General features: G+C 53.6%; 2 protein-coding genes across 5 annotated transcripts; both read left to right on the forward strand.

Moving 5' to 3' along the window:
• The first annotated feature begins 76 nt into the window (after positions 1-76).
• On the forward strand, positions 77-13192 carry LOC149306142 (fatty acyl-CoA hydrolase precursor, medium chain-like). Of its 2 annotated transcripts, XM_089540284.1 has the most exons (13): positions 77-670; positions 1413-1617; positions 2455-2593; positions 4645-4778; positions 6748-6901; positions 7352-7456; positions 7940-8047; positions 8550-8681; positions 9332-9406; positions 9758-9905; positions 11576-11725; positions 12495-12567; positions 12670-13192. In XM_089540284.1, the coding sequence occupies exons 1-13, from the start codon at positions 580-582 to the stop codon at positions 12839-12841; spliced, it is 1686 nt and encodes a 561-aa protein (XP_089396410.1). In that variant the 5' UTR covers positions 77-579; the 3' UTR covers positions 12842-13192. The 2 variants fall into 2 exon arrangements, with proteins under 2 accessions (XP_089396410.1, XP_089396411.1); XM_089540285.1 differs by lacking the exon at positions 7352-7456 and having other exon boundaries at positions 78-670.
• Positions 13193-13724: 532 nt separating this feature from the next.
• On the forward strand, positions 13725-26623 carry LOC149306143 (cocaine esterase-like). Of its 3 annotated transcripts, none has more exons than XM_089476823.1 (13): positions 13725-13792; positions 15223-15427; positions 16310-16439; positions 17545-17678; positions 18591-18744; positions 19719-19823; positions 21132-21242; positions 22303-22443; positions 22855-22935; positions 24730-24877; positions 25365-25508; positions 26054-26126; positions 26240-26623. In XM_089476823.1, coding segments are annotated over exons 2-13 (1410 nt in total). In that variant the 5' UTR covers positions 13725-13792; positions 15223-15425; the 3' UTR covers positions 26427-26623. The 3 variants fall into 3 exon arrangements, with proteins under 3 accessions (XP_089332949.1, XP_089332950.1, XP_089332947.1); XM_089476824.1 differs by having other exon boundaries at positions 13776-13792; positions 15226-15427; XM_089476821.1 differs by lacking the exon at positions 13725-13792 and adding an exon at positions 14494-14512 and having other exon boundaries at positions 15226-15427.
• The last annotated feature ends 155 nt before the right edge of the window (positions 26624-26778 follow it).

The following is a 26778-nucleotide window of genomic DNA, read 5'->3' on the forward strand; positions in this document are numbered from 1 at the left end:
CCTTCCTCGCTCGCTCGCTCGCTCGCCCCCTGGCGGTGGCTGCCCTCCTGCTCCCGCCGCTTGCTTGGGGCGCCTGCATCCTCCCGGCCCTTCGGCGCCGGGGCTGCTGCACTGCAGACGGTTCCACACGTGGCTGTTGACGCGTGTCAAGGCTGCCAATGCAGGCGGAGTCTCAAGGGGTCCTTCGGGAAAAGTCAGAAGCCGGGCCTTTGGGCGCCCTCCCTCCTTCCCAAAATGGAGGCCCCCCCTCGGTCCTGAGCGCCTTCTTCTCTGAGGAAAAGGCCAGAGCCCCGCCGCAGCGCCAGCCAGGGGCAGCAGGGGGCGCCAGCAGCCCCGGCCCCCGAGGAGCAGGAGCGGGAGAGGCTGCTCCCCGCGGGCCCTGGCCCGCGCTTCCTTGGCAAGAGGCGAGGAGCCTGGCCTCTGGCTTTCCCTCCCAGTTAATGATTCCAGCAGCAGGGCCCTCCTGGCCTATTATGGCTGGCTTATGATTGCCTCTTGGCTCCCGCAGGCCAGGCCCATAAAGCAGCCAGGGCTGCCCGGGGCAGAGGGAGAGCGGCCAGTCGGTCAGAGGGCTGCATCATGGCCCGGCCGCTGTCCCTTTGGCCGGCCGCCTTCCTGCTCACCCTCTGGGCAGCGAGCGCCCTGGGCTTCCTGGCGGCTGGGGGCCAAGGTAAGGGGCATCCACTTGCAGGCCCCGGCCTCCCTGGCACTGCCACCCCGGCTGGCAGAGGGGTCTCTGTCTGTGGCCCAGGGGCGCCATTCTGCAAAAGGAGCCCTCTTGCTTCCTTTGCTGGGCGGCTGGGCTTCAGGGTGACAAGAGGCCTAGCCTTCAAGCGAGGCAGCCCAGTCTGTGCCCACATGGGAGCAGGTCTCCCCAGGGGCAGTGGGGCGCCTTGTGCCCTTTGCCAGGGCTTGGAGCGCTGCGCTGGGCTCCGCGGGGACTGGCGCAAGGGCACTGGGCTTTGGGCAAGGCTCTCTCTCTCAGCCTCAGGGGAGGCAGTGGTGGCACTCCTTCTCTCAGTGATAAACCCGGTCAAGAGGCCTGCAGGACTGAGAGGCTGGAAGCTGGAGCCAAGCAGAAGGACATCATGACAACAAAAAGCACACTTTAGGAAGAGGACTTCTCTCTCTTGCATTGTGGCATCGTCTGCCTCGAGTCCTCTTGCTTTTGGAGTTGCTCCGTCAGGAATCTTTGCCTGGGGCAGAATTCCCCCTTCCCCTCGTTTTTAGCTCTTATTTCCCAACTGCAGCTTTTTGGTTTCAGTGCTTGGCTCTCCTAAGCCCTCTCTCTCTCTCTCTCCTGTCCTGCTGTAAGCCAGGCCTGGCTTTTCCATACAGCAGAGCCTCATGGCCCCTTTCCTTTCCTCGTGACCCCACTGTCTGACACTGGCTTGCCCCTGCCTCTTGCACAGGTCCCGAAGGAGCCGGTCCAGAGGTAGCCACCGACTACGGCCGGCTGCGAGGGAGGCAGGCGCAGGTGAAGGGCACCCAGAAGCGGGTCAGTGTCTTCCTGGGGGTCCCGTTCGCCAGGCCCCCCACTGGCTCCCTGAGATTCTCTCCTCCGCAGCCGCCTGAGCCCTGGGACGGAGTGAGAAACGCGACATCTTACCCTGCCGTGTAAGGCGGCCAAGTGCCGGCTTTTTGCTTTGCTCTCATTTGGCTGAGGGGGGGAACAGCTCTGGGAAAGGAAGGCCACAGAGGAGGCAGAGTTCGGGGAACACCTTGTTGCCTTCCCTGTCTTCCTCTTCTTCATTTTTGCAAGTGTTTGGATTTTCAGAATGACCATCCCAAGATTCAAGGCAAACACCCAAACTTAGGGAAAGAGTGTTGTGGTGAACTGCCATGAATTCAGTCATTCCAAAAAGCAAACCAAAAACACCAGCCAAATCCAAACCGTCAAGAACTCTAACCTTCCCCTGTTGCTGATGGTGTGTTGCACACAGCCACTGAATGGCAATGGCAGTTTCCAGAGAGAAAACACCTTTTTCCAGCTAATACAACTCAGTGCCTGCAAATGGTGGCAGTAGTAGTAGCTGTTGCTGTTATTATGATTATTTAGTCAGTATTGTGCTATGTGTGCACAAAAAGGTGGTTCTGGGTGGCAGAAGCCGATGGCTTTGGGCACCTGGTGAGAAGCCTGGCCGTTTCTTGAGCCGAGTCAAAGGTCCACAGCAGCTGACCCCCCAAAGGCTGTGCATCTACCTCTGAGGCTTTTGCTCTTCAACAAGCGGTTTTGTGGGAAGGTGGGATGACAGAAGCAAACTGCAAAGGAGCAGTTGCATTGCGTCTATTGCCCCCCCACCCACACATTCCACCGTGAGGCATGTCCTTGGTGTGGAAGGCCCACGCCAGCCTGACTCTTGTTCACTGGTCTGCAGTCGAGGCTGTAATCATTCTGCCCCCCCTCGCCCCCTTTAACAAGCTTCTTGTTGGTTTCCTTTGTGCTTCATTCAGGTGCCCTCAGGAACTGGAGATACTCAAAGGAGTCGCAGAAAGGTGGAAAGAAAAGCACCCACCCTTCCGAAGTTCTGAGGACTGTCTGTATTTGAACATTTATACCCCAGCTCATTCAGACAAGGCCTCCAAATTACCTGTAAGAATCTGCTCTCTTTCGCTTTTGCTTTTGCTCTCTATCATAATGAGGGTGAAGCTTTGCAAGCAAAAGTGTTTGGCTGCACACATCAGGGAGAGATATGGGGCGAGAGATAGAGGGGGATTAAAAAGACATCTTATAAATGGCAGGTGGCCAAACCTTGTCTCAGATCAGAACATTGGGCCTAAGGGTGAGAGAGAAGGCCAGGGCGAGAGAGAAGCCGCCAGGCGGGTGAAGAGTGTTGTGGGGACCCCTCTCCTAGAAAGGCGTTTCAGCTGAAAACCTCTTCAACTTTCGCAAACTGACATGGTCATGCTTTGAAAACTTGTGTTTCGTAATTCATGTGAGCGACACTGATTCAACCCACATTCTACCAGGATTATTTTCACCATCTAGTTAACCCCTTGGTGTTCTTAAGGTGGTTGATTTCGTTGACTCATGTACCACATTTTTAACATGCTTTTGCAGATATGTTGCTTGAGGCAGCTTACAACCACTCAGAGGAGAACATAATACAACAGCCTACAGACGTGATTATGGAACACAAGCGCATTCCAAGGCCTAAAGTGAGGCAGTGCCTTGTCTAGGGGGAATCAAATAGGCAAATGGCTGTGTATGAGAGCCAGTGTGGCATGGTGGTTTGAGCATTGGACTAGGACTCTGGAGACCAGGGTTCAAATCCCAGCTCGACAATGAACTCACTGCCTTAAGCAAGTCACACTCTCTCAGCCTCAGAGGATGGCAGTGGCAAACCCCTCTGAAGAAACTTGCTAAGAAAACTCCATGATAGGTTTGCTTTAGGGCTGCCATAAGCCGTATATGGCTTGAAGGCATGCAATCGCTTGTGGACTTCTGACGTTCGTAGTGTTACAGAGCAATGGAGGTGGAGGGAAGTACAAACTGGTTACTGTCGTCCCATCCATCCACCCTTCTTCCCTTTCTCTCTGTCACACATACACATAGGCACATACACCTATTCTCTCATACAAAACACCAGTTTGCTTCAAGTTGTCTGTCAGTTTATGGATTTCACAGGGTTTTCTTAGGTGAGTGATGGTTTTGTCAGTTCCTTCCTCTGTAATATCACCTGCAGCACCTGCCGTTCGTTGGCTGTCTCCCATACAAGGACTAGTCAGGGCTGACCCTGCTTAACTTCAAAGATCAGAATGAATCTGGTACCCTTAGTGAGGTTCGTTTGGTCAGAACCATGTAAAAGAGAAGCACGCCATAATCCCAGCAGAAGAATATAAAGTTCTGGGCTCCACTGCAAACCATGCCTTAGAGTTAGTCAAAGCTGCAGGTGCAAAAGTGTTGTGCATGCCATTGGGAAAGGTGTGTTTGGCCTTTTGCAAGTTAGCTTGGCTGCCCTCTTCCTTGAGAATGCCAGGAGCTTGTCTTGCAAAACAGATTAGGCTGCAAAGAGTCGGTTGTTGTCACGCAACTGGAGCAGTGAGTGTTTTCACTTCCAAGATTAATAGATAGGGATAGACTCTTGACTCCAAAGGTATTAAGTAACAAAACAAGAAGAGTGAGGAAAGCAGAAGCTAGAACCTATGTAAGATAAAATGTTCATTCAAATAAAATGTGTTGCTCAGAGAAACAGGCAAAGACCACCCGTCAGACACCCGCATTCATCCCAAACAGCAACCCACCGATTGGAGCAATGGTGGCACCCCAAAGGCCCTCTGCCCCTTGGCTGGTCGCTCCACTCTCCTTGCGGCTGGGCTCAGGAACGCCCTTTTCCTCTGGGGTTTACTTTAAACTCAGCTTCTACTTTAAGCTTGGCTTTAAAGCAGTGGTCCAAGGTGTTTAGGCTATGGCAGAGGGGATATCTCTGACTACTTTGGGTGCTCTTTTAAAAATGAGAACAAAACCCAGCTTCCTTTCTCCACAAACCCAACATGAAACTGAGCCACCCTGTTTCCTTTTCATGTTTTATGATTGCTTGACTAGTTCTATCATTTTATGCAAAACCCCCACATGCCTCCAAGCGTGTGTGTGTGGGGGGGGAACTTTGCAGAGCCCCTCTCTGCCCTTCTGCTCTTTGGCAGGTGATGGTCTGGATCCACGGGGGCAACTTCGTCTTTGGAGCGGCTTCCCGGTACGACGGCTCGGCCTTGGCAGCCTATGGAGAAGTGGTGGTGGTCACCCTGCAGTACCGGCTGGGCATTCTGGGGTTCTTCAGGTGAAATCCCTTTCCCGTGGGTCAGTCCTGGGGTGTGTGGGTGGGGGCCCCTCCCAGGGTCCCAGGATGAGAGCCCCAAAGGGCAGTCCGTTATTCTTGGCACAGATGGAGGTGGGGACTGAACCCTGACAGAGGGAGCCCCATCTTCGTGGACCATAAGCCTTTGCTGGACTACATCAACCTCCTCAAGTGGCAGGAGATCATGGGAGTTGCAATCCAAGAACCTGTAGAGTGGGAGGGGGATCACCCATCCCTTATCCTTAGTTCAGATCCAACAGGGAAATGTAAAAAGAATTTACACACACATCAGTGAAGATGCCACCAGCTTTCAGTTGCGCCATGGTTAAAGTAGGGGGGCACCAGCCCAAGTGATCCCCTCCCCATCTCTCACCCTCCCTTCCTCAAGCCCCCCATACTTCCCTTCCTGAGTTTGGAGAGTTTTCTGAAGCATTTTCACATTTGGGGCTTCAGAAGATCTTCAGCAAAAAGATGGAAGAGGAAGATCTGATGGCAGGGAGAGGGTTACAAAACCCTCCCCTCCCGTCCCTTTGGTCTCCTTCTGTTTCTTTTGTCCCATTCCTGCCTCTGGTCAGACAGGATATGCAGGTTTTTGAAGCAGTGCAGGGAGTTTCAAGAGGCCATTGAAGAGAGACAAAGGTGGAGGGTGGGCACCTTGGTTGGCGCACCCTTCTCAGGACCCTTAGTGATCCCTTCTTTCAGCTACCCTCAGCCTCTGAAAAGGCCTTTCTCTGCCTTGCTGTTAGATCACACACTGCGCGCCTCCTCCCTGTTCCACCTTGGCCTTAAGAAGGGCATGAACAGTACCACCAGCCAGCTGCGCCCAAAGGTCCCAAAGGCAGCTGGGAGGAGGATGATGGGTGGGATGGCTCAGCCTGAAGAGCCCAGAGCGGGCAGCAAAGGCTCCCTGTCGCACTGCGCAGGTGTGGCGCTATGGTCCTCCTTTACAGCCATTGCCCTATGGGCTTGTATGGCGTTGTGGTTGGGGGCACATGTTGAAGTAGTCAATTGCTTATAGCTAAAAATACATTTTAAAATGACTGTCTGTGATTGCTATTCGGGGTCAGACTAGATAGTTATATGAGACCTCAGATAGACAATGTTAAGAACAATTTTCCTTGTCATCTACTACCGTAAGTTCTGCATGTGCCCCGATACTTCCTCTTCTCAAAATATCTGGTTTGTACCGAAACATTTCCCGTAAGGTAAACAACTTCTGAAAGTATAGAACGTTATTGCTAAAATGAAGATTGTGAAATTAACTAAGGGGAAGGGGAGAACAGCTCCATGTCTTTGTGTGATTTGGTATGAAAATCTTCATTTGCTCAGCTCCTGAGAAAGGGATTTCTGTGCTGAGACCGTTCATAATTTGCAATAAATCTGCTTTTCTACTTCGTTGTAGTCCCTGACTTCTGCTTCAGTGTTTCAGTATGTTATGGGGGGGGGGGCTTGTCCCTTGGGTCCAGTGCCCCCTGTGCCTCCCTCCATTTTACCTCCACTTTCGCTTTTTCCTTCCTCACAATGTTACCAGTATTTTGAAAGTTCTTCTAGAGCTGCAGACTGCCCTGGTGTTCCCTTTCCGTGCTTTTGCTGTCCCACTGCTGCTTCTTGGCCCACATACAAACCACACACACCCCTCTTGCCCTCCTCTCCTTTGGCCTTGGCTTAAGACTGCTGCCCTTCTAAGGGGATCCAGCCTGACCACTCAACTAAGCCACCCACTTTTCAGTTGTTGCTGTTGTTCAGTGCCTTTCTGACTTCTGGCAAGGCCAAGGCGGTTTTCTTGGTAAGATTTGTTCATCTTGCCTTCATCTGGGGCTGAGAGAAGAGGGTGCCTTGCCCAAGGTCACCCGGTAAGTTTCCACAGCCGAGCAAACAGGATTTGAACTCTGATCTCAAGAGTTTGCAGAGTCCCAAGCCCAACACCATGCTGGCTCTCTTCTGCTTCCAGCACAGGGGACCAGAGCGCCCGGGGGAACTGGGGCCTCTTGGACCAGGTGGCTGCTCTCCAGTGGATCCAGGGGAACATTGAACCATTTGGCGGGGATCCGGAGCGCGTGACCCTCTTTGGCGGCTCGGCTGGTTCCTTCTGTGTTTCAGCCCATGTAAGTCCCAATGGGTTGCTTTGGGGAAGAACCTCCGAAAAACCCACAAGACTCCCAGGAAAGACGGCAGGTGTGGGGTGTAGAGACGAAAGGTCCAGCCTTGACCTTGGTGGTCCTGGGGCCTTGGCCAAGTTCCCTCTTTGCAAGGGTCAGTGGAGCAGGCGGCCTGATCCTGGCTGGCCAAATGCCTCTTTCCTCTTCCTCCTCCTCCTGCCCCATCTCCCTCCCTCCCAAGCAGAGCCCACCTTGTCTTCTCCTTCCTTCGCCCCTTGCCCCATCTCATCCCCAGTGGTCGCTGGTGAGGCTCAGGGCACCGTGGCTGGACCATGGCAGTCAATGGCCTCTTGCAGGCAAACTTCTTCATGCCAGCAGTGGGTGGAGGAGCCAGGTTGGACAAGTGGCTTAGCCCACACACTCTGGCTACAAGGGGTCTCCTCTCCCCACCCCCAGGTCCTGTCTCCCTTGTCGAAGGGCTTGTTCCACAGGGCCATCCTCCACAGCAGCACCGCCATCCTTCCTGGGTCCTTCAGTGCCAGCCCTCAACCCAGTGCTGAGGTGGGCTTGTCTTCTTACTTCTCAGAGAGCTTCCAACTGACCAGTGCCTCTTCCCTCTGCTTTGGGCTCAAGCCAGCTCAGCACCCCAAAAGGGAGAGAGGAGGCAGGGACTCCACCACCACCACAGACTGACTGGCAGTATTTGGGGTTTGGCAGGCTGGCGCAAGGTCAGCAAGGGTGGGCCATGGAGGGTAGCCTGTGAGGGGCACCTCAAAACCTTTCTAGGGACAGGAAGAGACCTGACTGCTCTCTGACAGTGGGAGTGGGTCCCACCTCACCCCAGACGGGTCACGCTAGGGTGTTTCTTGGTTTGCTGCTCTCCCTCTGGCGCCAGTCCCGGCATCCCAAACCCTCTGCACTGGGGGCCAGCGGCTCCTCCAGAAGCATGGTGGGGCATCCAAAGGAGGGTGAGCCCTCTTAGGCCCAGCAGGTCAAAGGAAGACACAGGCTGAGGCTGTTCCTCTCCATCCTCTGCCAGTGCAGAAGTTGGCCAGAGCGCTTGGGTGCGAAGTGTCCAGTTTGGCGGCCATGGTGGAGTGCCTCAGGCAGAAGAGTGCGCAGGAGCTGACCGTCAGGGACATTTTCTCCCTGGTGAGTCTGGGAGGGAGGGAGGGAGGGAGGGAGGGAAGTTGCCAGTAGGCTAAAGACAAGGGCATGTTTTGAAGTGTGGCTGAATTCAGGTGAAAGGTGATGCTGCCAGAGATGGGGATGAATTCTGTTGTCAAATACTAATTAAGATGTGAATGCACTGACTTGCTATTGTTTGTTCCTGGTTGAATAAAGGGACACAGTCCAGATCTGCCAGAGAACTGGTTACTGGGAACTGAGAAGCAGACCTCTTTGTGAGGCATGGAGGGCAGTCAGCAGCCCCCCCCCCAGTCTTTCTAGCATGCTGACCACCACTGGTCATCCTGGTGCACAGAGTGGGCTCCTGGGGGGGTGCGGTTGCCCATCTCCAGCCTCTTCGTCATCTGAGGAGGGAGCCAGGCTGTGTTGGGTAACCAAGGAGGTGATGCCGCCCATCTTGCCCTCCAGCTGGGTGGATGTGGGTGGGGGCCTGCTCTGTAACCCCAATGTCTTTATTTTGCTTTAGCACATTGTGCCCGTTATGGATGGTGAGTTTATGCCCAAGACCCCAGAAAACATTCTGGCTGGGAAGGAATTCAGTGCTGTGCCCCTTATGGCTGGGGTCACAAACAATGAATTTGGCTGGAACGTGCGCATGGTAAGATTCCTTCAGCAGCCCTTTCTTCCCACCTGCCCCCCTCCAACCCTGCCATATAATGTTTGCCCCAAACCTTGTGCAACGTGTGGCTTGTTGTGGCAGGAGAAGAAGGGTTTTGGATTCAATGGCTCTGAATTCCCCTCCCAGGGTTGTCCTTGCTCTCCTTGTGCCCTTTGCTTGTGCGCATGCGTGTGCATGTGTTTGGGGCATGGGTGGGTGGGCATTTGGGTGAGGCGGAGGAAGGGAACATTATGTTGAGCACATACTCCCTGCTCTGTCCATAGATTCTGCACTGTTTATTTAGAATTTGTGCCAATTTTCTAGATAAAACTACTGCCAAAAGGTACAGAAAAGAGTGTAGCAACCGAAATGGCCAAGGAGACCCCAACCCCATTGGTCAGCCCCAGGAGGCCCTTCTGCCCAGGACTTTGGGAGGCAAACAGACCAGTTTGTGTATTCCAGCTGTGCAGCTGCCACAGGCCTTCGCCCGCCACATGCGATTTCATACAGCATTTTTGTTCCCTGAGCGGCACACCCGCCATCCTCTCTGCTGCCTCAATAGCAAATACTCTGTCAAGCAACTGAATGTTCTCAGCCCAAACACAATGGAGAGATCCCAGAGGCTTCTTTTCTTTTCCCTTTTGATGCAGACATCACCTGAGTTAAAAGAAATGGAAAGCAGGGAGAAGATCCATACCATCTCAGAAGCATTCCTTCCTCGCTTGGTAACTGCCTCCTGTGGTTGATTTACAAAGTTTCTGGCCTCTGAATTCTTGCAAGTAAATGTTTTGCAAGATGCAGATCTCCACAAAATGGTAGCAGGGGAGGGGAAGGTCTGCCTCACTGTCCTGCCTCTGCCTCCCATAAGATGGACACTCCATCCAGGAGGTGTCCATCTGTCCAGACAACCACAAGGGTCTACTGGACTGGGACATTGCCCTCCCCAATGCCGGAGCAGGGCACAAGAGGAAGGAGGCTCAGGAGGTGAAAGGGCTTGGAGCCCTTGGATGGGGGAATCTCCCTTCCCACACACCACCTCCTGCCCCCGTCCTTCCCTCAGTGCTTCTCCCTCACAGGGGATCTCACGCAAGGCCATACTGATGCTCCTGGACACATACCTGGGGGAGACAGATGACCCCAATGAGCTGCGGGACAGATTCCTAGACCTTCTGGGAGATGCGTTCATAGTCATTCCGACCATAAAAACACTGAACTACCACAAAGGTAAGGGCCCTTCCTGATTGATGGTTCCTGAGGCAAAGGAACAGCCCTGTTCCCCACCCCTATCCCGGCCCCCCATTGCAGCTGAAACTGAGGCTTCAGGGCGACCCCAGGCCCTCAGGCTTCCTTCACTGCGGTTCCAGCACTCCCTTCACTCCCTTCATTCCAAGTCAAGATTAACTCCAGAAGGCAAATTTATTTCTGGAGCAAATCCAGTCCACCCCTTTGCTCTGGGCATATGCCAGAACCAGATTAACCTTTCACACAAAACCCAGCACCCTCCCTCCATACTTGTCTTGGGAGAAGTTCACGCCAGTTTCTTGGAGTTGTGGACTCTGCCCTGGTGAAAGGTGGCACTGGAGCTGGCAGGGTTTGCAGTCTGCAGCCAACGCCTCGATGAACTGCCAAGCTGGGCCCTCCCTCCAGGCCATTTCGGTCTCTGAGTGGCAGAGCCTGTCCAAGGTCTCCTGCAAAGAGAGCTCAGGGAGGGAAAGGGCCACACCTCTGCCTCCTTACCTGACCCTGGGGCGGGGCGAGCCTTTGGCTTCCAGTGTGACTCCTGGACAGGTTAAGGTCCTCTTGGCAGCACAGAACTGCTGAGCTGGGCATACCAACCACACCAGCCACATGCTTTGCCAGGCAAGCACTGGGCAACCACCATGCTGACAGGTTCCTCATATCTGACCTGGGAGGACCACCAGGTGTGCGGATATGGGTTTAGTTGTGACACAACAGAAGTGCTTGTGTTAGTGTTACCACATTAATGTCTCTTCTGGACAGGGTGGCAATAAGCCTAAGAGTAGTTGGAGGTGGTGGATGTGGGCTTATCTTTTAAGACAAGGTGGGCAAGAGTAGCCAAGTGAAGGGGCTTCACTTCTCTCATCAGCCTGGCAGTGGTCCTGTTGCCATCTGAGGCAGGCTGTCCTGTGGGAAAAGGCATGATAGCACACCAAAGCATCATTCCCAGGAGAACTTTTGGCAGGTGGGGTAGGGGAGAGATGGTCAGTGTCTTTGGTCAGTTGCTGTGTCAAATGTCCAGAAGCCTCAGCTGGTGACTGTCAGCTCAAACTGTGTGGGAAGAGGAGAGGAAGGAAGACATCTCTGCCAGCACAGAGCCTCCATGCCCAATGCAGGGCAGCCCACGCTGGCTTTTATGGCTCCAGGCCATGTTGGCCTCAGGCCGGATGTAAAAGGGATCCATTTGACTGTATCTGGCATCCATCGGCCACAGGGCTGCCCCTGCAACCCTTGTTGTTTTTATGGTGGGGGCAACAGGGACTTTTCAGCAGCAGACTCCCCTCATGACTGATGCTGGGATGGGTGGGAAGGCAGTGCCAGCACCAGTTTCAAGATGCCCCTTTAGGTGCCACTTGAAAACCTTACTAGTTCTCTTGGGCTTTTAAAATATTTTAGGAATATAAACCTTTTGTTGACTGCTTGGTTTTTATCTGCTTGCTGGTCTTGTGTGATCATCCTGGGACCCAGTTTGGTGATGGGTGAGAGATACATCTTTCATGCCTATAAAGGAATGAGCTGCAGATTGTGCCTCTTGGCTTTTGCTTGGGAAAAACGGCTGTCTCTGCGTTCAGATGGGAAGCAGAGGGCACCTGAATGGAAGACCAGTGAGATGGATGTGGGCTGACTGACGAAGCGCACTTGGGTTGCTTTTGCAGAGTCCGGTGCTCCTGTCTACTTCTTTGAGTATCAGCACCGGCCCAGTTTGTACCACGACAGGAAACCACCTTATGTGAAAGCGGATCATGCTGACGAAATCAGCTTTGTCTTCGGGGGACCCTTTCTCACAGGGGACATCCGCCTTCGCGGTAAGGAAAAGCACCCCGTAATACCCCAGCCCTGGGCAGGGCAAAGGGAGGGCAGCCAGCGGTCCCACATAGGGCATTGCCTGTGCCTGCTTGGAACGGGGTCTCCTTGGGCTCCTTTGCCAGGATCAGCTGATCTGGGTTCTGCCTGAGGTCCCTCATCGCCTCCTGGCTGCCAACGCCTGACCGGGTTAAACCCAGACTGAACAGGCAGAGTTCTCTGAAGCATCCTTAAGCCTTGGGATATCCCAGGATATTTATCTGGGACAATAGGCTCTCCAGCGATCCTCCAGGCTAGTCATTATACGCTGCCCTGGTTGCAGTGGGCCCTTGCTGTCCACTGGGGTTTGGTTCCAGAAGCTCCCTGGGGATACACACACACACTTTCTCCCCTTAGCCGTGTCTGCTTGCATTGCATTGCATTGCATTGCATGCAAGGCATCCTACATCCTGGAGGGCATCTGGGGCCAGGCCAAAGCACAGGAAGATGGCATATGGATGTGTGTGTGTGTGTGGGGGGGTCCTCTGCTTGCCTCCTCCCATCCATCCCTTTTAGACCATCTGGGGAAGGTGTTCTCTCAGACTGCCAAGGACCCAAAAGACGGGTACCTTTTTAAGCAATGTTGTTTGTGAGCCACCTTGGGCCCCACTCCTGGAGAAAGGCAGCCTATACAATGAACCAATGTACCAATCGACCATAAATGGGTTGGCCTTAGGGCTGCCTTAGTCCGGACTTGAGTGACTGCAGCCCTGTCCTCCTTTTGTCCTCCAGACGAAGCCACGGAGGAGGAGAAGCGTCTCAGCAGGACCATGATGGCGTATTGGGCCAGCTTTGCCCACAGTGGGTAAGAAGGGGCCCGGGGAAGCTCTGGGGCGCCCAGGGGCTCTCCTCGGCCGGCCAGCAGGCCCAGTGGTGAGAGCCAGTATTGTGTGGGTCTGTTCCCCAGGAAGCCCGGCGGAGAGGGCCTGGTGGAGTGGCCGCCTTACGACGCGGAGGGCCACTACCTGGAGCTGGGCCTGAGACAGAGAGGGTCCCGGGGGCTGAAGGCGGAGAGGGTCAAGTTCTGGGCGAAGCTGGAGCAGGAGGCCAGGAAGGAGGCAGGGCACGCCGAGCTCTAGCCGCCGCTCTCTCCGCCTCTGAAGGCTTTCCTTTCACAAGAGGAAGGGCTTCCCACGGAATGAAACGCCGGCAGCAGAAAGCCTCGCCCACTTCACGCGTTCAGAGGAAGACTGAAGACCCCAGGCCGCCCTCGGCCCACCTTCCTCCGCCTCTGGGTCTTGCTCGGGGGCGTCACGTGGGAGTGACCGACACGTGTCTGCTGGAGGAAAACTATCCAAAGGAGCCCAAAGGGCACCCAGTCAACTTCCATTGAGGACAAGGACAGCCCTTTCGGGTGCACAACCCCAACCTCCTCGCCCCTGGATCTGGGGGTCCCTTCCCCAAAGAATAAAGGCTCTTTCTGCTCCTGCCTCCGCTCTTCCTCCTTCTCGCGACCCTCGCCCTTCCTTTCCTTTCCTTCGGGGGGGTCTCCTGGGGGTCTCAAGACAGAGCTGCCTTCAAAGTGCTGTGAAGCTGGGCTTTGCTTTTCAGATCTCTTCCGTACTTTTGATTTTTGTTCATTCTCTCGGTCGGTCGGTCGGAGGCTTCGATGAGCCCAGACGGAGGAAGGGACCGAGGGCAGGGGTCTTCCGGGGGGGCATGCCCTCGGCCCTCCCCGGCCCAGCCCTGCCATGCCCTCTGGGCCCGGGATGATGAAGGTGGCGAGGGGGGCCGGTGGGGCTGGCCAAAGACCGTCCCGCCAGGCGCCCCCTCCCTCCCTCCCTCCCCAGCAGCAGGGCCAGGGCCGCCCCCAGACCCCCCTCCCCGGCGCCAGAGGGAGGGACTGAAGGGGCGGCCCTGCCCTGCCCTCTGCCCCGGAGAGGTGCCTCTGGGCGTCAGGAGCAGCCCCACACTCTCTCGGGCAGCGATGGCGATGGCGGCTCCTCCTCGGTCGGTGTGTGGGGCGCTGCGGCTGGCCCTGGCCCTGGTCCTGGCCCTGGGGGTCGCTGGGGCCGCGGCCAAGAAGGAGGGTAAAGGCAGGGGCCCTCGGTCCTGGCAGGGAGGGGTCCGCCGGTGGTGGGCGAGGCTGGCCCTGGCTCTGCTCCGAGGGCGCCCGGGGAAGGGTCTCCTCCTCTCCCGGGAGCTCCTCCTGGGAGACCTTCCCTCTCCCAGGGGGCTGGCTTCTGTTGGCAGGCCCTTGCCTGCCTCTGAGGCTGAGAGAGTGTGACTACCCCCTTCTTATTCTGTCGGAGTGGGTCCCATTCAGGGGGCGGCCCTGTGGATGATGGGACCCCTCCAATGCCCCCCTCCAGGCGCTGCTCAGGCCCTGCAAAGCCCGGGCCGTGTCCCCCTCCAGGGAGCCCTCCATCATCCCTTTCAGGCTTCATCGTCCCCTTCGTTCCCGGACGGCCCTCTCCCTTTCCAACTGTAAGAATGGCGGCCCTTTTCGTGGCTGCGATCGGGTTCATGGCCTCTTATGGTCACGAAGGAAGACACGGAGCGGAGGGAGGGAGGGTGGCCTCGGGCCAGGGCTCTTCTTCCGAGCCCTTCGTCCGGAGGGTCTGCCCCGCAAGAGGAGCCTTTCCTGGGCAGAGGAAGGAAGAGCTGTCGGGCCCAATTCTGCCGCCTTCTTTCCAAACGCCAGCCGAGCCCCGAAGAGCCGCCCCTGAGAAAGCAGGCTCCCTGGAACAGACGAAAGAGCAACGAAGAGGAGAGAGACAGAGAGAGGCTGTGTGCACGAGAGGGTCTGGGTGGGTCTTTGCAGCATGGCAGGAAAGGAAAGGAAAGGGGGGCAGGTGTGCCAGGTATTTGCAGAGTGGGCTTCCTTGCAAATGGTTTGAGTCCTTTCGTGTAGGTTCACTTTACAAATTTATAGCTTACAGAGGACGTTTTGGGGAGCCACCTCCTGCTGCCTGCACTCTGTTACCCCGAAGGCAGGATCCAGGCTGAGAAGCCAGAAAGGGGCTCCCAGGATGCCCTTTGACCCACACCCCCAGGACTTCTCCAGGCCCAGAGAGCCAGGCTGTCTCGCAAGAGTCAAAGTACTGTACAGCGCAACTCCTGGGAAAGGGAGGGCTGCGTGGGTGTGTGGGTGCGGGTGCATGCCTCCCTCATGCACTCAGGGACACATTAATTGTCAGACACGTTAATAAAGAAAGACATTTGCACACAGCATTGCTTTCCGATAGGAACGCCAAGTCTAGCGAATGAGGGGAAAGGCCATAAGCTCTCTGCCAAGACAGCGCCCTCCCCCTGAGATTCCTCCCGCAGCCTTGGGGACCAGAGGAGAGGGACCAGGCCCTGAGGCCTGGGACCCACAGCCCCCATCCCTCCAGCCCCAGAGGGGACCCACCGCCACCAAAGAAAAGAGTGCACAAAATGGGAGTGGGGATGACATGGGGGAAAGGGCTGCACAGTTTGCCAGGGTTTTCCTCACTGCCTCCCTTTTCCTATTTCCCAGCAGAAAGAAGCCACCGTCCGGAAGTGGCCACTAAACACGGACGCTTGCGGGGCACAGTGGCCAGCGTGAAGGGTGTGGAGCTGCCAGTCAAGGTCTTCCGTGGCATCCCTTTCGCCAGGCCTCCCATCGGGGAACTCCGCTTCTCCCCGCCTCGGCCGGCTGAGCCTTGGCATCACCTCAGAGAGGCAACTGCCAATCCCCCCATGTAAGAGTCCAGCTCAAGCGCCCCGTGGCCTTGCCCCCCATCATGGAAGGGGTGCCTTTGCCCATGGTTGCCGGTTGCCAACCATTCTGCCTTTGCGCCCGCTGGGGACAGCGCTTTGGAGAACCAGCTCAAGGCTCGCAGTGTTGGTCTGTGTAAAAGCACTGGATGTGCAGGAGGCCTTGGCACTGTTTACGCATTGTTTAGGTCACAGCGCCGTTTGGGGGGGTCCATTTTGAGGGTGATGAGGGTGGAATGGAGCCTGGCCCCAAAAGTGATGCAAGGAGTGAGAGAGTAGCCAAGAGACACAGCCAAGTAATACCTGGAAGAGCCTTCAAGGAGCCCAGCAAGTTACCTTTCCCGAGATCGCAATGGGATCTTAAAAGTAACTTTCCAAGCTCTGCAGAGGTGCAACGGTATGCTTAGTTATGGTATAGGAAACCGTACTTTGGGTTGGGTTCACAAATCTCTATTAGTAAGAACTTTTATGGCAAATTGTGAAAGAAAATGGCAAAAATGAAGCTGAAGTAGTAGAGGAATATTTCTCATTTTATTGAAGATAACGGAGTTAAACTTTAGGGAACAATTGCATTGCGTGATTTGTTTTTGTTTATCTTTTTAATGAGACTATACCCCAGTATTCTGAAATCGATGGAACATTAGAAGGAGCTTCTTGAGAGGTTCAGCGAGGAAAGCCTTTGGCCAGAGGGGTCAAAGGGCTGGGCTTTGTGGGGAGGCTGCACTCCGAGGCCTAGGAGGCCCTTCCAGCTCTCTATGGCTGTGGGCCTGTATGGCAGGAGGACTGTGCCCCACGGCGGCCACTGCCTCCCCCCCCCACACTTCCACTCTCTGCTTCTCATCCTGGTCCTTTCTCCTATTCGTAAGGTGCCTTCAGGATCTGGACTGGCTGGATGAAATGAGCAAAGTGCTGAATACAACAATTCCCAAATGGCCAACATCTGAAGATTGCCTCTACCTCAATGTTTTCACACCAGACACAGAGGCCAAATTGCCGGTAAGGCAAAGGCTGCTTCTGGGCCTGTCTTGCTGGAGCCCTTTCAGCAACTGACCCGGGGCTTCCTGAGGTGACCCTGGAGGGCCAGCAGCTGGGAGCAGAAATGGTTCGGGGGGGGGGGGGGGTTGGTTGGTTGGTTGCATTTCCTCTGAGAGTCACCTGGAGACCAGCAGGAAGAGCAAGAGAGAAGATGGGGAGGGGGGCTGCAGGAGGCAGGGACCCCAACCGCCCTCCTGGGCCCCTGACTTCTTTTCAGGACTCAGCTGCCGGCATTTCCACCTTAAGGCTCTGGGGCTGGCCAGGAGTGAGGCCTTGGCAGTCTCCAGGGCACAGAGGGGGACACATCCCCAGCACATGATGTGAGGGGGGGCACAGCCCCAAGGGCACTCTGTGTGTGCAGGTGTGTATATGCACACACAGGCATACATGTGTGCACACCCCTGTTTTCAATTCTATCCTGCAGTTTGGTACCAAACCACTCACACCTCAGTTAGGTTAGGACAGAAACTGAAGAGTCAGAACTGGAGGCAACCAAGACTGAACCCTGCTCAGAGCCAAAATGGGCCAAAACAGCCAAGAAAGGATGAGCAAGCCACTGTCCTTGTCCCTCAAGGAAAAGAGGCATGAGAAGGACCTGCCTGCGCAGGGGAAGGAGGAGGATGAGGATGGTGGTGGTGGTGATGATGATGTCTTCTTCTTATCTACCTCTCCCCATGGACTGAGGCAGGGAACAACAACAGATTCATATTATATAGCATGCCCATGCCAAGCATGCACTTGCCAACCACAGATTTAAGAAGAATTTGTTGGGAAGGGGTTTGCCTTTGCCTTCCTCTGAGGCTGAGAGAGCATGACTTCCGAAGGTCACCCAATAGATTTGCATAGCTGAGCAGGGATCTAACCCTTGGACTTGAGCCCCGATCTTAGTCCAGCACTCAGACCATTACGCCACGCTGCCTCTCTGAACGGACCGCATAGTCCTCTTGGGCCAAGCGAATCCTCTCTAGGGACCTAGCAGCAGCCTTCCCAGTATGTGAGAGGTCTCTAAGAACACCTGAACAGCCACCTGCTTCAGTCTTTCCTGCATGCGTTTGTGTCTTCCCAGGTGATGGTCTGGATCCACGGAGGGGGCTTGATGTTGGGCTGTGCCTCCCTTTATGACGGACCTGCCTTGGCTGCCTATGAGAACGTGGTCGTGGTGGTGATCCAGTACCGGTTGGGCCTCCCTGGGTTCCTCAGGTGAGACAGCTTAGATTTACAAGTACAGCTTGCTCTCCGTATCCATGGATTCCTTATCCATGGATTCAACCATTGACAGCTTGAAACTATTTTAAAAATATAAATTCCAAAAAAGCAAACTTGGATTTTGCCATTTTCCACAAGGGAGATCATTTTACTACACCATTGTATTTAACGGGACTTAAGTACCTGTGGAGTACATGATCCTGAAGCAAAGCAGGGTCAGCCCTGGTCAGTAGTTGGATGGGGGGACTGCCAACAAAGACTAGATCAGGGACGTAGCCAGGATTTTAGGAAGGGGGGGGGGGGTCCAGACTAAGTGCCACCATTATAATGGGGCTTGGGTGCAGCGGCGCAGTAGCACACACCATTCATTTTTATAATGGAAGGGGGGGGTCTGGACCCCAAGATCCCCCCCCCCCGGCTACGTCCCTGACTAGATGCTGTGTAAAACTAGATTTCCTAGGAAGGAAGTAGCCAAACCATCATCTTAGTATTCCTTGCCTAAGGAAACCCTGAGGAATTCATGGGGCCACAATTGCTCAATTGAAGGTGCATACACACACACACACACACACACTAGTGAAGCGGAGAACATGGCAGGGGCTGAGGAGGAAAAAGGCAGACTGGGAAGAAGCAGAAGTTCAGTTTTGGCCTAAGAGAAAGGAAGAGCTGAGGAGGCAGTCAGAGGAAGGGAGCCGATGTGGGGCAGGAAGGGGAAGAAGCTGAAGCAGAGGGGTTTTTCTCATGCTGGGCCCAGGGAAACGGGGAAGGGGCCCGGACCGATGGAGGCCTTCTGCTCCCCCCCAGCGAAGGGGGTCGCCAGCAGCGGGCGGAGGGCCTGCAAGTGGTCTCTGCTGGCTGTTGCTTTGCCGCTTGACTGGTTCTCCTGCTGTGCCCCTTTTCTTTCAGCACTGGTTCCAAGGAAGCACGAGGGAACTGGGGATTACTGGACCAGGTAGAAGCCCTGAAGTGGGTCCAGGAAAACATTGGGGCCTTTGGAGGAGATCCCAGTTCAGTGACCATCTTCGGAGAGTCTGCTGGAGGTTTCAGCGTAAGTGCACAGGTAGGTGACACGCACCGGACCCACGGCAATTGCAAAGGGCCCATAGCTTTTGCCAGGGACTCCCAAGAGACTGAGGATGCTGGTTCTGAAGTCTGAGGCCAGCTCCTCTCCATGAGAGAAAGGACGCAGAGTGCTGCCTGTCGAGGAAGCCTTCCGTGCGTCCACCGTTCCCCCCTTCCTTCTCCTCCTACCTCACCTGGCTTTAGTCAGAGGGAGAAGTGGCACCAGGAAAGCCAAAGGGTTACTTTGTGGTACCTTCATGACTGAAAAGTGTATTGCTGCACAACTTTCAAGGCCCACTGAGAGTCTTTTTGAATGGCCAAAGAAAGCCAAGAGGCAGAGAGAGAGAGAATTAGTAGTGGCCAAAGGCACACTTTTACAACTGTCTTCCTCTGGAAGGAGAAGGGAAGAGCAATTGCAGCATTGGAGAGACAAGGAGAAGGCTGTTTCTCTCCCTGTTTCTCAGCTTTCTTTTGTCATACGAAGGCTCTCGCTTGCAAGCACTCAGAATACATTCAGTTTTGGAAGCTAAAGGTCTGGGCCCCGATCCCATGGCGATCCTGATGAGAGCAGAGCTGCTGGATCCACAGGAGCCATCCATGTGCCCACAATTGATCCAATGAGTCTTCTCTAGAACGGAGGCCATCATTTCTGAAAGAACCCTTAAAACCTCTTGTTCAGACGTGAAAGACCTTGTCTTTCATTCCAGAGGTTTCCCTGTGTTTTATATGGAGAAATCTATATCCTTATTCCAGAAAATAACAGAGACAGTAGAACAGTAAAACCCCAACTGTGACTTCAAGACAGAAATGCTTATGTTCTCTGCTGGAATACATTGCGTGTAGTTCTTATTTTATCTTCTTTAATTTAAGTAAGGAGAGAATGCCTCAAGGAGCTCTATGGAATGCTTTCCAGAACTGTGCGCTTGGTGGACTAAACCCCTCTGAAGTCCCCATGCCCTCTTTTTGGCACAGGTCCTATCCCCCTTGTCCAAGGGCCTCTTCCACAGAGCCATCTCGGAGAGCGGAGTCATCACCCTTCCTGGCCTCTTCACTAGCCACCCAGAAGCCATTGTCCAGGTGAGTTGGCGCTGCACCCAGGTCGCCATGCTGCCCTTCCTACCCTGCTCCTCTGCAGTGTCACTGCCCAGGGCCATCAGTTTGGGGGTCTGGGCACACCGACAGGTGACACTGAAAATGGGGGACTGGCACTCCCCAAACACCACCCACCCTTTGGTAGAAACGGGATCTGTTGCTCACCTGCATCCCTTTAACATGCTGAAGCATTGGCGCGAAAGGGGTGAGGCTCAGTGAGAAGAGAAAGGAGAGGCCCCAAGTTTTAAAGTTTTAATTGTAATCTTTTAAAAATTAAAATTTTAACAAATATTCTTTTAAATTTTTCTTTAAAAACATCACATCTTACCAAAAGTTCACATTAACCACATGAAACTATGCACATGTAAATGCATTTAGGCTGTGCATATTCTATTATAATTTAAAGGCATACTTTAATTTTGCTAGTTGTTTATGTCACAACTATTGCCATTACATTCAATTATAAATACAGAAATTATGATTCACAGGTAACACAAGTACCAAAAAAAGCATGGCTAAGGATTCTGCATGGTGCGCTATGGGAGGGGGTCAGTGTGGGAGAGGCCCCATGGGTTTTTGTGGGTTTTTCAGGGGGTTCGGTGTCCATGTTCTAGAAGAGTTTCTTCCTGACGTTTCGCCAGCAGCATCTGTGGCTGGCACCTTCAGAGAATGCTTGTCTGGAAAGCTTCAGCATTCTCTGAAGATGCCAGCTACAGATGCTGGCAAAACGTCAGGACAAAACTCTTCTAGAACATAGACACAGAGTCCCCGAAAAACCCACAAAAAACTACGGATGCTGGCCATGAAAGCCTTCGACTTCATAGAGACACCATGGGTCACCACATTGAGTGACACCAACCAGAGTAGGCCACTGACGCTGCCTAGGCTGCCCAAGCAGGGAGCAGAACTGCCTGGCTGCCTTCCAGAAGCCATGGCATCCGAACAGCAGATGCTGCTCATCTCTTGGGAGCCTGATGGAGTGGAGAGCACCTTGGATGAAGAGCGGGTGCGGAGAGGGTGAAGGGCAGGAGGAAGAGCCTGTGGTATTAACGTCATGTGGGGTGGGTTTCAGAGCCTGCATGGTCCCCAGTAGGCCTTGTCCCCTGTTTGCTAAGACTCAGCTGTCCAACAGAGGAAGGAAATGGCTCTCAGATGTGGTGCTCTCAGGCTGAAGGGTTGCCAAACACAGAAGCTTACAGTCAAGTGGGCTTCTGCCATTGCTTCCCATTGTATGCAGTGCTGATTGCATGCCGTTTAATCTGTTGTTGTTGCTTGTCCTTTTGATGCCTAAAGAAAGCTGCCAATCTCTCTGGCTGCGAGGCCAGCAGCTCAGCGGCCGTGATGCTTTGCTTAAGGAGCAAGACAGAAGAGGAACTGGACATCCTGAATGGCAAGGTGATTCAGGTAAGTAGGGGCCATGGCTCTTGGTAGCCCACAGGATCCACTACCAAAGTTGCAATACCAGCCAGCTCTGGACCACAGTGGACCTTGTTCTGTTCTCCATTGTTTCTTCTGGGAAGGGTCCACCTGGTGAAAAGGCTCCAGACCCCATGGGGCCACACCATCCTTTTCTCTTGCTCGCCTCTTACCTTTCCGACTCCCAGTGGTTTGCCCACAGACAGGACTCCAGAGAGTCCATACTGGGCATTCTCCACATTTTGGATACACTTGATGCATGGCTCTCAGCTGCCATCCCACCGGCAGAGCCGTCAGGAGAGAATGGGCAGAAGAAGGGCTGCTCCTGCATCTGGATGGGGCCCAGCCAGGAGCCACTCTCATCCCGGCTGAAGGGTGGGGGCCCTGGCTTGGAGACCCCTTTCTTGCATGGACAATGCTGGCGTTGTGCCTCAGTAATTTACCCAGTCCTTCTTTGTGGGGCTTCAGCTATGTGGATGCTTCTGAACTCCCCTGGTTTGCTTCCTTCTAGGTATGACTTCCTTGCAAATTCTTTTAGGAAAAACAAAACAAAACACCAGTTAAATATATTCTTTTTTTCTTTAATAAAACAACTCTGGGAGGAATTTTTTTTGCAGCCTTTAAAAACCAGACTAACTGCTCCCTCCCAGAGGGCCTTCTCTGCAATTGCTCCCAAATTATGGAAAGGGCTGCCGGACGAGATCCGTCAAATTGCCAGCTTAGACAGCTTTAAAAAAGCTGCCAAGACGGATCTCCTCCGGCAGGCCTTTCCTGAATAAAAGTGCCCGGCCACAGAATGACTGCCCCTCACATCATGGATCAGCCCACCGCTCTGTCCTCGCTATATATATATATATTTAATTCTGTTTTAATAGATATTTTAATTGTAACATGTTTAATCCTGTTTTAAGGGGGGAGGAATTTGGGACACAATGTTGTAAATGTGGATATTTTAATATGTTGTGAGCCTCTTTGTCTCATCACAGAAAAGTGGGATACAAATAAAAGTTTCATTTATTATTATTATTATTTATTATTAACCGAACAGGACATTGGGTTTGCCCTTGCTGTGGTCGATGGAGAATTCATTCCAAAGGCACCACAGGAGCTGCTGGCTGCAAGCGAGTTCAGCGCTGTCCCGTATCTAATTGGTGTTAATAACGACGAATACGGGTGGATTATCCCTCAAGTGAGACTCTTACAGTTGGCTTTACACTTGCATATCCTTGTGCTGCCTAATATGTCCCCAGCATACTTGCGCCCCAAGATGTGATGGTAAGATGGATCTCAGGTGCTTATCACACAGTGTGGTTCTGCCACTATAGTGCTGGATTCATTCTGCTTTTGCCTAATCCTTATCATACAATGTCACAGCTCTCCTGGAGCTGAGCTGTAAAGCGGTTGGGAATTTAACTGCTTCATGCTGGAAATAACACATTAACCCTTTCCCACTTGGATTCAGTCATAATTTGAGTGTGTTTCCTTCCACTCCGTTATGGAAAGGATGGCGCATGGTCCTGGGTGGGCTCCGGTGGCCCCTTCCTAGGGATCTCAGACTCTATGGCCATCATCACAGGAGCATTGTATTTTAACCATGCAGGCACTGAACTTCCCTGTTATAACGGAGCAGATGGACAGAGAGGCAGCGTCGGCTGTGTTTCGCCAAGGAGCCTCCCTCATGGTAAGAAGGCAGAAACCGTGCCCAAAGCCTTGTTTCTGTACCTTTTCTCAGGAAGCAGCAGTCCTGACATGGAGCAAGGAAAGGAATACCAATCAGTAAAAGTTGGGCAGAATCTACCAGGAAGGAAAGCTCTTTCCTCCAGACCCTTCCCCTGTTACTCTTTGCAGCCATGCCAGTGGGAGCCACACATGCTCATGTGCCTCCAGAGAGGCTCCTGTGTGCCTCCGAGACACAGCCCCCATCTTGGATGGACCACACAGTACATCCAGCCAGGTGGGTGGCCATCTTGTCCGCCGGGGGTTTTCCTGGCAAAATTTGTTCAGGGGGTTGCCTTGGCCTTCCTCCGAGGTTCACAGGAGAAGTAAAGCGACACTCTGCGTTTTGCCTCAGAGGCTGCTTCTGTTGTCAGTTAAGATGGTGTCCATGCAGTCTGTCCGGCTTCCTTTCTTGCCCATTTGGGGATGAGGAACAAAGTGCAAAAAAAGACAGGCAATACAATTTCAGCCCCATTAGCAGCAGGAAAGCACCTTCCTTTGAGATCCAGGCGATATCTGTCCTCTTCGCAGCTACCAGCCCCTTTCTTGGACAGAGAAAACTATCTCTGAAGAAGTCTCTGTATTATTACATCTGGAAAAAATTAGTGTTTGGTAAATTAAATTTGGTAAACTGGTCAAACTTTCTAATTATTGTCCAAGAGTTTTACCTTTCTTGGAGGTAGAAACCCCAAAAGATAAGTCCCTGTCAGCAGGGACGTAGCCGGGGGGGGGGGGGGAATCTTGGGGTCCAGACCCCCCCCCCTTCCATTAGAAAAATGAATGGTGTGTGCTACTGCGCCGCTGCACCCAAGCCCCATTATAATGGTGGCACTTAGTCTGGACCCCCCCCCTTCCTAAAATCCTGGCTACGTCCCTGCTGTCAGATGTGGTCCCCCCCATGTCTTTAATATCCATCCATAGCTTTTCATGATCTATACAGTCAAAGGCTTTGGTTCTAGTCTACAAAGCACATGCTGAACACTTGGGGCAGAAATCCACACCGATTACTCTCATGTTGTGCGAAAGTAGAAAGGAAAGGCCAGTTAATCCTGCAGTGAAGGTCTGGCTCCGGCAGAAGGAGGGAGACGCTGTGGCTGCTGTCCAACTGCAGCACGGTGGGGATGCGGAAGGGAAGTTCCCTGGTGAAGGGTGTCCTAAAGGCAGATCTCAAACTCTATGACCATCATGTCTATGGCCTGCCTCTCTGGTGAACATCATCAGGTTCTGGGGTTCTGCCAGACGCATCTTGGCATGGGGGTGTGTGCAAAGGTTTCCCACCAGCGACAGAAAGTGCCAGTGCCAGCCTGGAAGGGAAGCAGAATGTCCTCAGCTCCCCTCTGCAACCAATGCGCAAGGGGCACCCTCTGGACCAGAGGGCAGGCCATCTCTAAGGCAGGATGGTGCACAAGGGAGGCATTCAAGTTTTGGAGGTGCAGGTGCCAAATCCTTCAGAAACAATTTCAGAAATCCTGCACTACTGGATCCACAAGAGGTACCAGAGAAGCCAGTGCCATAAAGCTCTCCAGAGTGACAAAATAGTGTTTCTCCAGCAGGGAAAGAGGTTGGGAATGAAGGTTACATTGGCAGGGATATTCCCTTGATTTTCTAGAGCCTTTGTCATTAAAAGCTGCTTCTCTTTATAGGCCTTGGATTTGCAAGATTTGCAGAACAAGTCTCCCTGGTAGGAGCAGAACTTGCTTGGTAGCAGTGCCATTGGCTGCGCCAGCTCATGCCCACTGACTGCCCTTCTTCTCCCCAGAGGATCTCCCCGGAGGCCACGCAGTTGATGCTGGAAGAGTATTTGGGAGACACAGAGGACCCCCTGGAGTTACAGAAGCACTTTCAGGATTTCATGGCAGATGCCTTCTTCATCATTCCTGCCATTCAGGCGGCCAGATATCATAGAGGTGACTTCACATACAAAGCAGCAAACGTCGCTAAAGGATTTTATTGTTGTAACATTTGATGTTTGCAGGGAAATCCAACAGATTCCACAGCTGACTGCATCTGCCCAAGTCCAGTCCTAGAACTGAACTCAAGAGAGAAAACTGGGAGGCAGGGGCTGTGGGGAGGGAGGCCCTTGAGATTTGCAAAGGCAGCCCCAGAAAGGCTTCCTTGCAGCCGATGGGGCTGGAGCTGAGGTTAAGGGCCTTCTGGCGCAGAGACATGGCCGGCCAGCATCTTCTCAGGCATGGGCTTCATTCCTCTGCCATCTGCTTCCTCCTTCTTGCATGTGGACCCTGTCATTTGCTATGGAATCCCAGGGACCTAATCCAAGGGACCAAGGAAAGATTGCAGTTGTTGTTTTATTTGATTTTCTTCACAACTATGAATGATGACCTCTCTCTCTCTCTCTCTCTCTCTCTCTCTCTCTCTCTCTCTGTTTAAAAAAAGATTCTGGGGCGCCTGTCTATTTGTATGAATTCCAACACCGTCCTTCCACAGTCATAAAACCGGATTATGTAAAGGCAGACCATGGAGATGAAATTGGCTTTGTTTTCGGAGTACCATTCATGAGCGACAGCCTCCTGGCGCCGGGTAAGGCCATTGCCAAGGGACAGGCGTATGGGGCAGGGATGGATGCGGGGAGAGCTTTTTCAATGAGAGGAGGCAGCTGCAGCCTAATTCCATAGACCTACATTGATGCAAGTAATAGCACACCATGGCTGCCAGTCCCATTCTGGCCAAGTGTGCCAGGAGCCCCCCCCCCAGGGGTTGCATTGAGTGTTGCTGAGAGAGCGGCCCAGCCCAAGCAACGCTGGCCCCACTTCTGGTGTGGGTCACCCCCCTCAAGGCAAACAAGGCTGATTACAAGAACAGCAGCAACAACAGCGCTTGTTTATAAGGCCCTTCCTGTCAAAGGGAGAACATCCAACATACAGCACCACGGATTCTTTGCCGAGACCAGGCCTGAAGAGGGGCAAGTGGGCCACTCCTCCTCTCTGGTTTCCTCCACAAGCAGCCCTTCCAGCCTCTGGGGCTGATCAGTGTCTTGTCTCCCCCATTGAGAGCTTTGTGGTGCTGACTTCCGTGGAGCCGGGTGCGAAGTGTGCATGGCTTGGCTCAGTCTGTTTCCTTGGCAGGTGACTCTACGGAGGAGGAGAGGCAGCTCAGCCGGACCATGATGAGATACTGGGGGAACTTTGCCCGAAGCGGGTGAGATTTCTCTGGGCTCTTCGGAAGCACTCTGCACTGTTTTGAGGCTGTAACTGACACTTGTCCCATAAGTTGCACTAGAACACCGTTCTCTATGGCTCTGATTCTTCCAGAAACCCAAACGGTGAAGGTCTGGTGGAGTGGCTGCCCTTCAGCCAGAAGGAGGAGTACCTGCAGCTGGACTTGGAGCAAAGGAAAGCTGCGAAGCTGAAGGAGCGCCAAGCGGACTTCTGGCTGAAGACCCTGCCTGAGAAAATGAAGGAAGCGGCAGAGGCGCAGGAGCTGCGCGTGGAGCTGTGAGGGCAATGCCATGGGAAACAGTCGGCCATGATTCGGAGGAGCATCCCACCAACTGGCCAGCCATGCTGGCTATTGGCCCTGAGAGATGAACTGCAATTGTAATGCATGAATTGATTGAGAAGCCCTTCAGGTTTAAAAGGCGGCCTGATTTCATGCTGCGTGTATGTATTTCAAGGAAATTACACGTATGCTCACTACCTGCGTCTGGGTGCTGTTTCTCACACCTGTGAAGGAAATGCGTGTGTGTGTGTGTTGTGTGTCTATTCCCTGCAATGCCTTCCTCCTCCTCTTCCCCAGGGTTTCCATTGAGGCAAATGAGCCAAGTCCTCCCGGCGGCAGCAGAGCCATCGCC

Source organism: Sceloporus occidentalis, unplaced genomic scaffold (assembly GCF_023333645.1).
Source record: "Sceloporus occidentalis isolate IW3139 unplaced genomic scaffold, rSceOcc1.0.p SCAF_10, whole genome shotgun sequence".
Classification (NCBI taxonomy): Eukaryota; Metazoa; Chordata; class Lepidosauria; order Squamata; family Phrynosomatidae; genus Sceloporus; species Sceloporus occidentalis.